Here is a 12252-nt window from a genome sequence, read left to right as displayed (position 1 = left end):
TCGTCTCTGGCCTCCCAGCATCTCCTCTTGTGAACTTACTCCATGAACTTCTCATCTGAAGATACAGCTCAAGTGCCCCCCTCCCCAAGTCCAGACAGCACGTGGGGAGGGATCCGTCTACAGCATTTGCCTGACTGAGAGCTTCTCCCGGGCCCTTTTCTGAGCCTGCAAGGTCAGCACGGGACCCAGCAGAGTGTGGTCGGGAGTGAGGTGGGACACCAGCCAGTCTGATTTCCGGCACAGCACAGACTAGAGAAGAAACCCACCATGATGCCTTTACTCTGCTCAGCCTCCTAGCTGGAAGGGGTTTCACTGTCTAGCAGCCCTGCCACTCTGGGGGCCAGGCCTGAGCCTGAGCCCTTCACCAGAGAACAGGAAAGAAATGGAATCCTGTTGTGCTCTGGAGGTCAGTGCCAGCACTTCTACTTGCATTAACTTTATTTATTACACAAATAAGACATTTACAAAGCACAACATGAAAGGTATGTAACAAAACAGACATTGGTTTTACAAAAAAGTGCTTACAATTTTTTTTTTCCGTGTGTGTATGTGTGTGTGTGTGTTTCCCCCTTTTGCTTTGATTTAAATAAATAGTCCTGATGGCCTGTAGGTTCTCAGGCTGCTCTATCAGGCTAGTGGAGACATGTCTGAACCGAAACATGCTACAACCACGTGATCCACGCAAGGAACAGACCCTGGGGGGAGGCTCAAGGCAGAGTGGGTACTAGGTGACCCTGGGCAGGACTGGCTGGCCACTCACCACATGATGGTGCTTGGGACTGGGATCACTGGGAGCAGAAATCAAAGGAAAGATTAGAGCTCCCCAGTCACCAGGGATTGGGCCCAGCTGCTCCTGGTAACGTTAGCTCTGAGCACAGGGCTAAGCACACATTATTCACTAGGTGAGTTCTGAACTAAGCTGCACCAACTACATTCAGAGGGGTGCCTTCTCTTTGCCCTGAGTCAGCTGGAACTGTCTTTGAAAGCGAAAAGAAACAGGTTCCCTTCAGGGGCTACACCCGGGCCCAGCCCTCCTCCAGATCCCAGAACGAGAATGGCATATAAGTTTTCATCTTAAGCGCCAACTTCAAGCATTTGGATTCCGAACCCTTATCCAGACTCAGCGAGATAGTGCTGCAACTGATTGTCGATGTCTGCCACGGGTGAAACCAGGGACAGCAGATACCTGTGTACCATGAGCTTGCTTTCCCTGTCCTAGAGTCTTCTTCCCAAAGCAACATACCAGGTGAACCAAAGCCGGAAGGATGACTAGCAGCCTCTAGTGGGAAATGCATCAGGACACAAAGTAATTCTAAGATTACAGGATAAGCTTGGGACAAATGAGCATCCCCTAAAAACATAAACCATGATCTTGTGTAGCATGAGCCCTTTTGTTTTGGGGGGAGGGGAAGAGTAGCGGGACAGGGTGGGTGTGACCACAGCTGTCTGGTCCACCTTCTCAGGAGTAGACGGGGCTGGCTCTGGGCAGGGTTGATGGAGAAGCCCAGAAGTGCCAGCTAGAACCCTGGGCTTGGCACACTCACTCAGAATCAGGACTCTCTATGCAGAGATGGGTCCAGAATGAATGTTCTGACTGCCCTTTCCCTGGGCTCCATTCCCCAGTCCCTTCAGGAGATGCCCCCTCCTTGCAAAAAAAAAAGATGTGGCCCAAGCAGCCCCACCCATCGGGAGTTAACAAGTAGCCAAGAAGCATCCCCAAGTGTAACCTGTCCAGACATTGAGAAATGTCACCGTACAGATCAAAACCCACCTCTGCCATGCCTCCGCACATATGCTGGATAACTGGGGGAAAATGGGGCCCCTGGCACACACACCCCGAGCTTCCTCTTTCTTCTCCTTAAAATGGCTCGTGCCCCTCCCAGCCCAACATGCCGACTCCTTCTCCTGGGCCTCCAAACTAATGGGGGGCTTTGTTCCCCCCACCCCCTCCCTATCCCGCTGCCTCTTGGTCTGGGCAGGCCTCCATCTTTGCCCTGTTGGGCCTCTCAGGGTTGGTCAGTGTCTCTTCTCTCTCTGAACTAACTTGACATAACCAGACAGATGGAAATGATAAAATTAGAACATAGCTTTCCTTTGGGGACATCCCACAAACACTGTAGAGTTTTCCAGACAAAAGCAACAGAGCGGATAACACTGGGGGTTGTTGACTATTTAGAATTTGGAGATGATTCCAAGGAAGTAGTAAAGGCCAACACAGGAGAAAAGAAAACCTGTAAATTGGAAGGCTGTTGGCGTCGCGCAACTCAATTCGGCCTTTTGCTATTGTGATCAGCTTAAGTTGAAGAGGACGACTCCTGTCTAAATGGGAAACGTGGGCTGTTGTTTTCACCCTGGCTCCAAGTATCAGGGAGCTCTGCTTTCCTGGAGGAGGGCTCCGCAGTGCTCCTGGTGGGTTCTGGTTCTCAGCAGGAGACAGGGAGGCCAGGCCCAGGGACCCAGCTGGCGGCGGGCAGGATGGCAGACGAGGGGTGGATGCAGAGCGGGTGATCCCTGGCAGCAGCTCAGACTCCGGGTTTCAGCGGCTAAGGGACAGCTGCAGGTCGCCCATGGACAGATGTGGAAGTGCCGGCAGTGTCAGTACTGAAAAAGGATGACCTGCAAGAGGAGGGTGTGGGAGGGGGCTGAGCCAGGGTCGGCACCGCCTGGCAGCCCCCCAGAGGTCCTCAAAGGCCTAGAGAAGGAGGGGGACCCAGGGCCCACATCTGAGTTCAAATCCTGGCTCAGTCACTTGCTTGCTGTGCAGCCTTGGGCAACTCACTTCACCTCTCTGAACCTGTTTCCTCATCTGTCAAACAGGGATGAGCACACCTCTCTCCCTCTCTCTCTTTCAGAATGGGGAGGAATCAGGAAGATTCAAGAACAGCAGCTAGCACCTCCTGGGCACACTCCCTGGCACTGGGTATAGTGCACACGGGTGTGATTTCACAGAGCCTGGCCTTAACCCCACCAGGGTGCCCTGATACCATCTCCTTTTTACAGGGGAGGCACTGGGGCCAGAGAGGTGAAAATCAAAGAGCCTGGGATCACCCGGCCCAGAAGAGGTGGACCCAGCAGGGCAACCCCAGCCTGGCGCTAGAATAAGCTCTGCTGGTTAGACCCACTGCCTCTTCCTCTCCAAGCCACCTTGAAAGTTACCAGTGGCGCTTACCAAGTACCAGGCAATGGGCCAAGCCCTTCATGCGTCCAAGCCCTTGGAGAGGCAGGTGGCTGAGACACGCCAGGTGCCTGACACACAGAGGGTGGTCAGGGACCGACTGCTTCCTCTCCGTCTCCCACCTAAGATGCCTGGCTGACCTCGCACTGCCGCCAACACAGTCCTGAAGGTTCAGCTCAAGGATTATTGGCTGTCTGGCCAATGGGATGTGCCTTTTGACAGTCCAGTGCCAGGAGGAGATTTCAAGTGGGCCGGGGACATCCAGTGGGCATGGCCATATGGCTGTTCCATTTTTTGATCAAGAATGTTAACGGCCCAGGTCGGTTTCCAGGAGGAAGAGATGGAAGAAAGCAATGGTGATCCTCGCCGTAAGAGTCATCGTAATAATAACCAACACACACGGAGCACTTCCTGCGCACCGGGCATCGTGCCAGGCCCTGTACATATATAATTGCGTTTGCTTTCAGCAACAACCTTGCATGGTAGGAACTATTATCCCCATTTTGTGGATGAAGGAACTGAGGCTCAGAGAAACCGTGTTCCCAAGTCCCGAAGTGAGAAGGTGGCCGAGCTGAGGTTTGGTCTGCCTGACTCTGGAGCTCACCCCCACCTTAGACTGTGCTCTCCTCTAGCCTCTGAGTTGTCTACCTGGCTTTGGGCTCTTTCTAATAGAAGCTCTCTCCAGAGGGATGACCCTGCCTGTCCATGAGCTGCTGTCTCTCCACCTGAGCAATGATGGCCAGCCTCTGATTTTTAAGAACTTTCCAAGCTCTAAACTGTGGGATCAGGGGCCATGACCGGGAAGAAATGTTGGTACTGGAAACTCACAGGGATGAGCAGTCCAATGACAACACGACAGAGGCACAGGATACTACCCCAGTGCTCAGAGCACTGGTCTCTGGGCCAGGCCAGTGCTGGTCTTGATCAGTGGGTTTGGGGGGGCTGCCCCAGGGGGCCCTGAATCTCCTCCTCGCCAGGCTGGATCAGGCCCAGAGGGATTTGGAAGAAAGCCCACAAGGTTCTGCACTGCCTGGACACACACAGTCTACCAGGCCCCAGGGGTTTGGCAAGATGTGGACAGAGAAGGTTCCTAGGAGCTGGCAGGAAGGTCTGACAGTGAGAGGGCGGAAGGTCATGAAGAGGGGGAAATGTTTTTCTGTAGAGTTGCTGGATGTGAAGTTGGGGCTCTGGGCCAGCAAGAGAGAACTCTGGCTCAGCAGCCAATCCCAGGGGCCAGAAACCTTCCCCAGCCAAAAGGTGCCAGACCCCTAGACTGGTTCATCCTTCAGGCTGAACCAGACATAACCACAGGCTTAGCTGAGAAACCAGGAGACAAGGGCTCATCTCCAAGTGCTGAGCCCAGAGTTAATTCCTTCCAAAGATCCCCTCTGACCCCAGATAACGTCCAGGCCCTTTGCTTGAAGGCACAGGGCCCTCATTATGTGACCCCCTGTTGGCTCCTCCTCCACTTCCCTGGGCCCCAGCCACACTAAGCCCCCTGCTGTCCTTCGAGGTTCTTCCAAACCTCTGTGCCTTGGCAGGGATTCCTCACGTCCCCTGCCTCTCCCCTAGAGCTGGCCATTCTGTCTTCTGGGTCCTCGAAGATTCACGTTCATCCCTTATCCTCAACTGCCCAGGGCTGTAGCTGCCCACCTCCTGCTCTAAGCCACCCTGAGGACAGGGACCATGCCAGCTCGCTGCAGGGTGGGACAGGATGAATGCTCTCCTGCAGGCCGGGGGGCAGCTAGCCCCAGGATCAAGGCCAGCTGTACCCACACTTGCTGTGTGTCTCTGGGCGAGCTGCTGCTCTGGCTGAGCCCATGTCTGCAGGGATGAGATGGAGTCAACCACAGTCATCATCCCAGAGAGGCTGTGAAGGGTGAGGTCAAAAAGAGCACTGTGCAGACTGTAAAGTGCGGCTCAGAAGCACATGGTTACTGAACCAGGTGGACTTCAGATCTGAGGGGCTAGCTGCATCCCTGGACAGGTCGGGTCACCTCTCTGAGCCATGTTGCCTTATCTTTACCACGAGGATGCCATCCTCATATCCACAGTGTGATCAGGGGCATCAGACAACATATGTAAAGCACCTGCCATGAACAAAGAAGCTGTTTACCCAAGGCAGCCCTTCCTGTGAGTATGACAGTCTCAAAGGGGATGGGGTGGGGTCACCCACCACTGGGGTCTCCAGAATTTGAGACTGCATACGTACTACCATTTACTTATAAACCTACTGGTCCTAGTGGCTGGCTGTACCTCTGCATCATCTACTTTCCCCACGGTGCCCAGCCCTCAGCCCAGCCCCACAGGTAGGTGCTTAATCAGGAGGTGGAGTAAGAGGGGCTGTCCTGGAAAGGTAGTCCCACTCCTGGCTGCCTGCCAGAATCACTGGGGCTGGGTATGACACCCATGGGTCCCTGGGGCCCACCCCAGCTCCCCAGAGGCGAGGCTGGGGAATCTGCCTCTCTAGGAGCTGCCCAAATGATGCTGAGGCATAGAAGACTGCGTTCAGGCCTGGCCCTGTTTCTCCTCAAACCCAGCACATCCTCTGACTCCTGGGGCTCCCTGCCTCTCCAAGGACCACTACAGTGATACTTCTAAAAGAGACCTCCAGCGTTCACCATGGTCCACGCACCTCTACCTGGCAACCTGAGGGCTCCACCGCTCACTCTTATTCCTCCCAGGCTCATGTGCCAGCAGATCTGAATCACTCTGGGTTCCCTGAGAGCCCTGGCGGCTCATGCCTTCCCTGCCAAACCCTGAGGCTCAGGCGTGCCTTCCTCCAGGAAGCCTTTGTGTGTTTCTCCTGAGCCCCCACTCCCAGCTCCCCTGGCCCCAGCATCACAGTTGAATCACACTTGTGTCCTAACTGTTGGCCTCCTCGACGGCAGGAACTACATTTCCTTCATCTCTGTGCTCCTGGCAACTGACTTGGGGCTCCTGGGAACAATCTGTACATAGTATGACGGTTGAAGAACTGATTTTGTGAACGAGTAAAGGTACAAGTTCTCATTCCGGCTCTGTGACCTTGAGCTACCTGGGCCTCATTTTCTAAAAGAAGGGATTGTCTGAGAGCAGTGGCTTTCAAGGCTCACTGCGAGCTGTCCTGGAGCTGAGTGGGAGGTGGGGGCTCTACTCCCTCTGCAGTTTCATCCAGAGTGGCTCCCCACTGACCTCGTTTCATCTCCATTCTTCGTTATGAGAAAGCGCAAACAAGTGGGTTCCTGGGCTTAAGAACAGAGCTTTCAAGCCACTGGACTGGGTGACATCCAAGCACCCTTCTGGGCGTCCAGTCCTACTGCTTGAGACAACCAGAGATCGGGTTCCACAAAGGAGGCCTTACCAGTTGACCAAGGGCCACTGGCTGGCCTGCTGTCCCTGGGCCCCACCAGCTCAGGTTATTCACTTGCAGGAGGAGGAACCCGTGACATGGTGGGAGGCAGGGTGGTGTGTGATATAAGCCCTGCTCAGAGCCACAACGTTTGAGCGAAGTAACCAAATCCGTAAATTTGAAAAAGAGAAGGCCAGCCGTGGTGGGGAGCCACCACGGGGCTGGCCGTACACTCCGAACACACTGGCACCAGATCAAGGGACTGCGTGGTGGGGCTCAGGGGGGCCTGAGTGTGCCGGGCTGAGGGTGCCTGCTCAGCGACGAGAATCTTGCCAGAAACCCAATCCTGGCGGGGGGGGCTCTGACCCACCCCACCCAACCGGGCTCCATTTACCTTCTCCCCCCGGTTGGAGAGTGGTCCATCCATATCGGCTTTGAGGTGGACTGGGGGCGCGGTGTAAGGCAGCCGGCAGTGCGCCTGCCCACACTGTACCTGACCTGTGGATGAGAGGATGCCTTGGAGCCCATCGCCCAGTCTCCATGCAGCATCCCACCAGCCCTGGGCTCGATAGGCTGGAGCCCTGGGGCCATTTTCACCTCTACCACTTACCAGTGGGGTGGCCCTGGGCAAAATTTCAGTAGGGTTGGTTGCAATACCCTATGTGAAAGTCTTTTGGCTTCTGGGATCTTAGTTCCCTGACCACGGATCAAACCCGTGCCCTCTGCAATGGAAGCGCAGAGTCCTAGCCACTGGACCACCAGGGAAGTCCCTGAAAGTCTATGAGCAATGAAGCTATGTGTGATAACTGTCTGTTGTGTGTGTGCTCAGTTGTATCCTACTTTTTGTGACCCCACGGACTATAGCTCATAAGGCTTCTCTCTCCATGGAATTTTCCAGGCAAGAATACTGGAGCTGCCATTTCCTTCTCTGGGAGAATCTTCCTGACTCAGGGATCGAACCTGCATCTCTTGTGTCTCCTGCATTAGCAGATAGATTCTTTACCAACTGTGCCACCTGGGAAGCATAGTTGATAATAACTATCTAACTCACTGATAAACACTCATAAATGAATATGTACATCCCCTATGTTCACAATAGCCAAGTCAACCTAAATGCCCATCGACAGATGAATGGATAAAGAAAACGTGGTACATGTATGTGATGGGATACTACTCAGCCATAAAAAGGAAGGAAATAATGCCATTTGCAGCAACAAGAATAGACCTAGAGATCCTTATAATAAGTCAAGTCAGAAAGAGAAAGACAAACACCATATGATATCACTTATGTGTGGAATCTAAAATACGACACAAATGAACTTTTATGAAACAGAAACAGACTCGCCGATACAGAGAAAAGATTTGTGGTTGCCAAGCAGGGAGGTAGGAGAGGAACGGAGTGGGAATTTGGGGTTAGCAGACACAAACTGTTACATACAGAAGGGATAAACAAGGTCCTGCTGTATAGCTAGCACAGGGAACTATATTCAACATTCTCTGACAAACCATAATGGGAAATAATATTAAAAAAGAATGTGTATATATATATATATATGTATATATATAGAATAGAATCATTTTGCTGTACAGCAGAAATTAACACATTGTAAATCAACTATATTATAGTTTAGAAGTTTTAAGAAGAGAGAAAAAGAAATGAATATATACATTCAAGGCTGTACATTCCTATATTCAAGGCTCTACCCCATCCATTCGAGTCCTTCCTTGGTGTGTTGTACCTTCTTATCTCCCAGGTATCACCAGGGCTTTACCCCCCTCCCCTAGAGGACTCTGTACTCATACATCACCTTCTCTAGGATGCTCTCCCTGACCACCCTATTCACAACTGCCACCCAACACCAATACCTACCCCCTACCCTCCCTGCCTGTCTTCTCAGCTTTATTTTTTCTCCTTAGCACTTACCATCATCTGACTGACTGTATATTTTTATTGTTTATTTGATGTTATCCGTCTTTGCCAGCTAGACTGCAGCCTCTAATGAGGGCAGGAATTTTTGATTGTTTCTAGATTCTAGTCTTTGTGGATTTCCAGGACCTAGAATAAGGCACGGCATCTAGTAGGTACTCTTTAAGATTTTGCTGGATGAATCTCTACCCTATTCCAATATTAAAACAGTGAGGGGTAAGGCCATCCTTGGTCTGACCCAAATGTCTCATGCTTCCACCTCTTTGCCACTACAGTGAAGCCTATGGCCTCACTCTTCTCTGAACTTTGTCCTCTTTGGTTGCAGGGGAAGGAGCCCTGTACAGAGACCTGCAAGTAATATGTGACAGGGCAAGTCACTGTGCCTTTTTGAGCTACAGTTCCCTCATCTGGAGAAGATGGAGGAATTCTTAATATGGGGTGTTCTGAGGGCCCATGAACAGCCTAAGATTATGTGGAGAACTCTGTGCATATGTATGCATTTCTGGAGTCTAGTTCCAAAGCTTTTTTATGAGATTCCAAGCTTGAAGTAAGTGTTAGTTGCTCAGTCATGCCCAAATCTCTGCGACCCCATGGTCTGCAGCCCACCAGGCTCCTCTGTCCATGAGATTTTCCAGGCAAGGATACTGGAGTGGGTTGCCATTTCCTTCTCCAAGGGATCTTCCCAATCCAGGGATCCAACCTGGGTCTCCTGCACTGCAGGCAGATTCTTTACCAACTGAGCTACAAGGGAAGCCCAAGCTTGAAGGCTCTGGGAAACTCAGGAACCTGTGAATTCAGTGAATGGCAAAGAAAATTTCTAAGGGGACCTTCAGTCACGCAACAGGAGGCAGCACATTCAAACACCCTTGACGCCTCCTGCCCCAAGCTGGGTTCACCTTGAGGGGAAAAGGAAAGGGCATTTCAGTCCTTTCTCTAGGTGTCCCTAGGCTTGGCCAACAATCTATGTGGACAGAATCCTGACATAGCTCTGGAGACCATGGCCCCACTCTCCATGGGGTCACCTAGATCCATTTCCAACTTCACAGCAAACGTTGGCTGGTGGCCCAGACTCCTAGTACCTAGAGAGCCCCTGGTGCTTGGCACCTTTAACAGATGAACTAGATGGTCAATGAGCTCTCTGCAGCTTGAACACGTCAATTGTTTAGAAAAGAAAGGAGGAAAAGAGTCCCTCCTACTGAGCAGATGGTTCAGAAATGGAACAGAACAAAGAGACACTGGCAGACACTGCCACTTCCAACTGGCAGCCTGGTGCAGTAGGCAGGATTCTGCATTTGCAGCTCTGCAAACCAGAACCACCACTACCATCACAAGAGCAGCTAATACTTTTCCAGACTTAATAAATACTGAAGACATTAAGTCAGTGATCTCATCTGACGCTCACAATACGGCTTTAAAATAGGTATTCTCCTTTTTAAAAAAGAGATTGGATTCTTATTGTCTTCATTTTTACAGATGAGGAAACTGGTATTCTAGGATAAGCCAACATTTGCCCAATGTCTCACAGCTTGTAAGTGACAGAGGTTGGCTCTGAAGCCCCACAGTATGACACTAAAGCCCACATTTCATCATTAAAGAATCCTGGCTCCCACTAACTTACTGTGGACCATTGGTTTCCTCATCTGTGCAGTAGAACAGTGATGTTTAGAAACATCTGTCGAGATAGTGCCTGGCACATGGCAGGGACTCGGGACACAGCTGTGCCCTCTCTGATCTCCCTTCTCTTTCTCTTTTACTTGAACCCAGAGAAGAGAGGGTTTGAGTTTGTGGGTATGCTGTCGCCACCTATTTTTCTGGTCATGTCCAGCTTTGAGGAAACAAGCAATAGAAACAACCTCAAAGGGAAAGAAAATCTGTGATAAGCACCCATTCAATAGCAAACTCACTAAATGCCCATCCTCCAGACATGCACAAGGCTACTCGCTCTGTCTCTCCCCCAGATTTCCACTCTTTGATCACTCCACCATGACCTGCCACCCCTCGCCCACAGTGCTCAGTCCCCACTGACACCCCCCCTCCCTCCTTTATTTGTTTATTGTCTCCCCTCCTCCCCATCCTGCCACCTGAGCCTCAGGAGCGCACAGGCTTTGGTCTGTTGTATCCCAGTGCTTGGGGTTCCCCAGGTGGAGCTAGGAGTAAAGAACCCAGCTGCCAATGCAGGAGACACAAGACATGTGGGTTTGATCACTGGGTCAGGAAAAGGAAATAGCAACCCAATCCAATATTCTTGCCTGGAGAATTCCCATGGACAGAGGAGCCTGGCAGAATACAGTCCACGGGGTTGCAAAGAGTTGGACACAACTGATGAGACTTAGCACAAAGGCATCCCAGTGCTTAGGGCACAGAAAGCACTCAAAAAATACTTACTGAACACAGTGGATCACCACCCTGTGAGGTAGCATCATTAATGTCCCAGTGTACAGATGAGGAAACAGGTTCAAGGAAGTCAGTCAGGTGTTTTGCCCTCGGCCTCAGCTGTGGGTACTCCTGTCACCCTGGCTCTCTTCTGTGACCCAAACGCACACATGCCAGGGCGCTTTCTGCCTACACTTGGTTCCTCTGCTGCCTGCATTCCTATTTCCTCTCTCCTTGTGTCTCACTCATTCCTACCATCCTTCTGGTCTCAGCCGGAGGAGAGGTGACATCTCGGCACACTCCCATCCAGAATCCTGACTACCGGAATCAACACAACGAAAACCAAACGTTTCATCTATCTGGTGTTGTTTCCTGCCTCTCCCACCAGAACTCAGGCTCCCCCAGGGAAGGGACTTTACCCTTCTTGTTCTTTTCCTGGTCCTCGGGCTCTGGCACAGAGTGGGTGTTGAAAGAGTACGTTTTGAATGGCTTGCCTCTACGGAAGAGTCCAGCTCCACTGCTGCAGAATTGGGGAACTTAACTCCTCTCCCCCATCTCTAGGTCCGAGTGACTGAGGAACCCTCAGCTGCACTCACGAGGCTTAGCAAGGCCTCCCCACGCCTCCGCCACCCACGAGCGCTCGTCTGTACCCGCTCTCCCACAGGCCGGGCGACCGAGGTGTCGCGGTCACTTACTCTCTATGTAGCCGTGCAGGGTGACCATGCGAGCCCGCTCGGGGCTGCTGAACGGGGAGTAGTGGATGTCGTCGGACAGGGCGGAGGGGAGGCGGGACGGCGGCGCCCCAGAGGGCGGCACTGGATGCTGCGGTGTGTGCTTTTTATGACGCGCTCGGCAGTTTTGAAACCACACCTGGAACGACAGCCTCAGCAGCCTCAGCCTCGCGGAAAAGGGCTGGACGCGCCGCTGCGGGACCCCAGGCGGGACTGCCTTGTCGCCACCTGAGGAAGGGCGGCCACGTGTGCCCCCGCGGACCCGCAGCCCGGCTACGCGCTCGAGGGCCCGCCCCCAGGCCCCGCCCCAGACCCGAAGGCCCCGCCCACCCCGGCCCCACCTGGATGACCCTTCGGCTGAGGCCCGTCATGTCCGCAAGCTTCTGCAGCGTCTGCGCGTCGGGGTTGTTGTCCTGCGCGAACTGCGCCTGCATAACCTGCCAGGCGCCGCGGGGCTGTGAGGCACGAGCCCCCCGAGGTCGCCAACGGCCCCCGGCCCAATCCGAAGAGGCTCCGGCCCGGAGGCCACGCCCCCAGGCAGCTACAGCCCCTCCCCGCCACCCGCGGGTCGGGCAGAGGGGAGGAGTCAGGAGGCCCTATCAGCCCCGCCCACTTCGAGGCCCCGCCCACACCCGGCCACTTGCGGCCAGCCCGGGTACCTGCAACTGCTCGGCGGTGAACGACGTCCGGGCGCGCTTAGCCGGCTTGGGCTGCA

At 53.1% G+C, this 12252-nt stretch overlaps 1 protein-coding gene across 1 annotated transcript in view; it reads right to left on the bottom strand.

The window, feature by feature from the left end:
• Positions 1–2365: 2365 nt before the first annotated feature.
• LHX6 (LIM homeobox 6) overlaps positions 2366–12252 on the bottom strand; it is a 22729-nt gene continuing 12842 nt past the window's right edge. The window contains exons 6-10 of the mRNA XM_010852102.1: positions 12197–12247; positions 11879–11974; positions 11502–11676; positions 6901–7004; positions 2366–2616 (exon numbers count right to left, since the gene is read on the bottom strand). Of these exons, the coding sequence (XP_010850404.1) occupies positions 2596–2616; positions 6901–7004; positions 11502–11676; positions 11879–11974; positions 12197–12247 (447 nt within the window). The 3' untranslated portion in view covers positions 2366–2595. The remainder of the gene's footprint in view (positions 2617–6900; positions 7005–11501; positions 11677–11878; positions 11975–12196; positions 12248–12252) is intronic.

This window comes from Bison bison, unplaced genomic scaffold (assembly GCF_000754665.1).
Source record: "Bison bison bison isolate TAMUID 2011002044 unplaced genomic scaffold, Bison_UMD1.0 scf7180017864307, whole genome shotgun sequence".
In the NCBI taxonomy this organism is placed as follows: Eukaryota; Metazoa; Chordata; class Mammalia; order Artiodactyla; family Bovidae; genus Bison; species Bison bison.
This window is presented reverse-complemented; position numbering and strand designations above follow the sequence as displayed.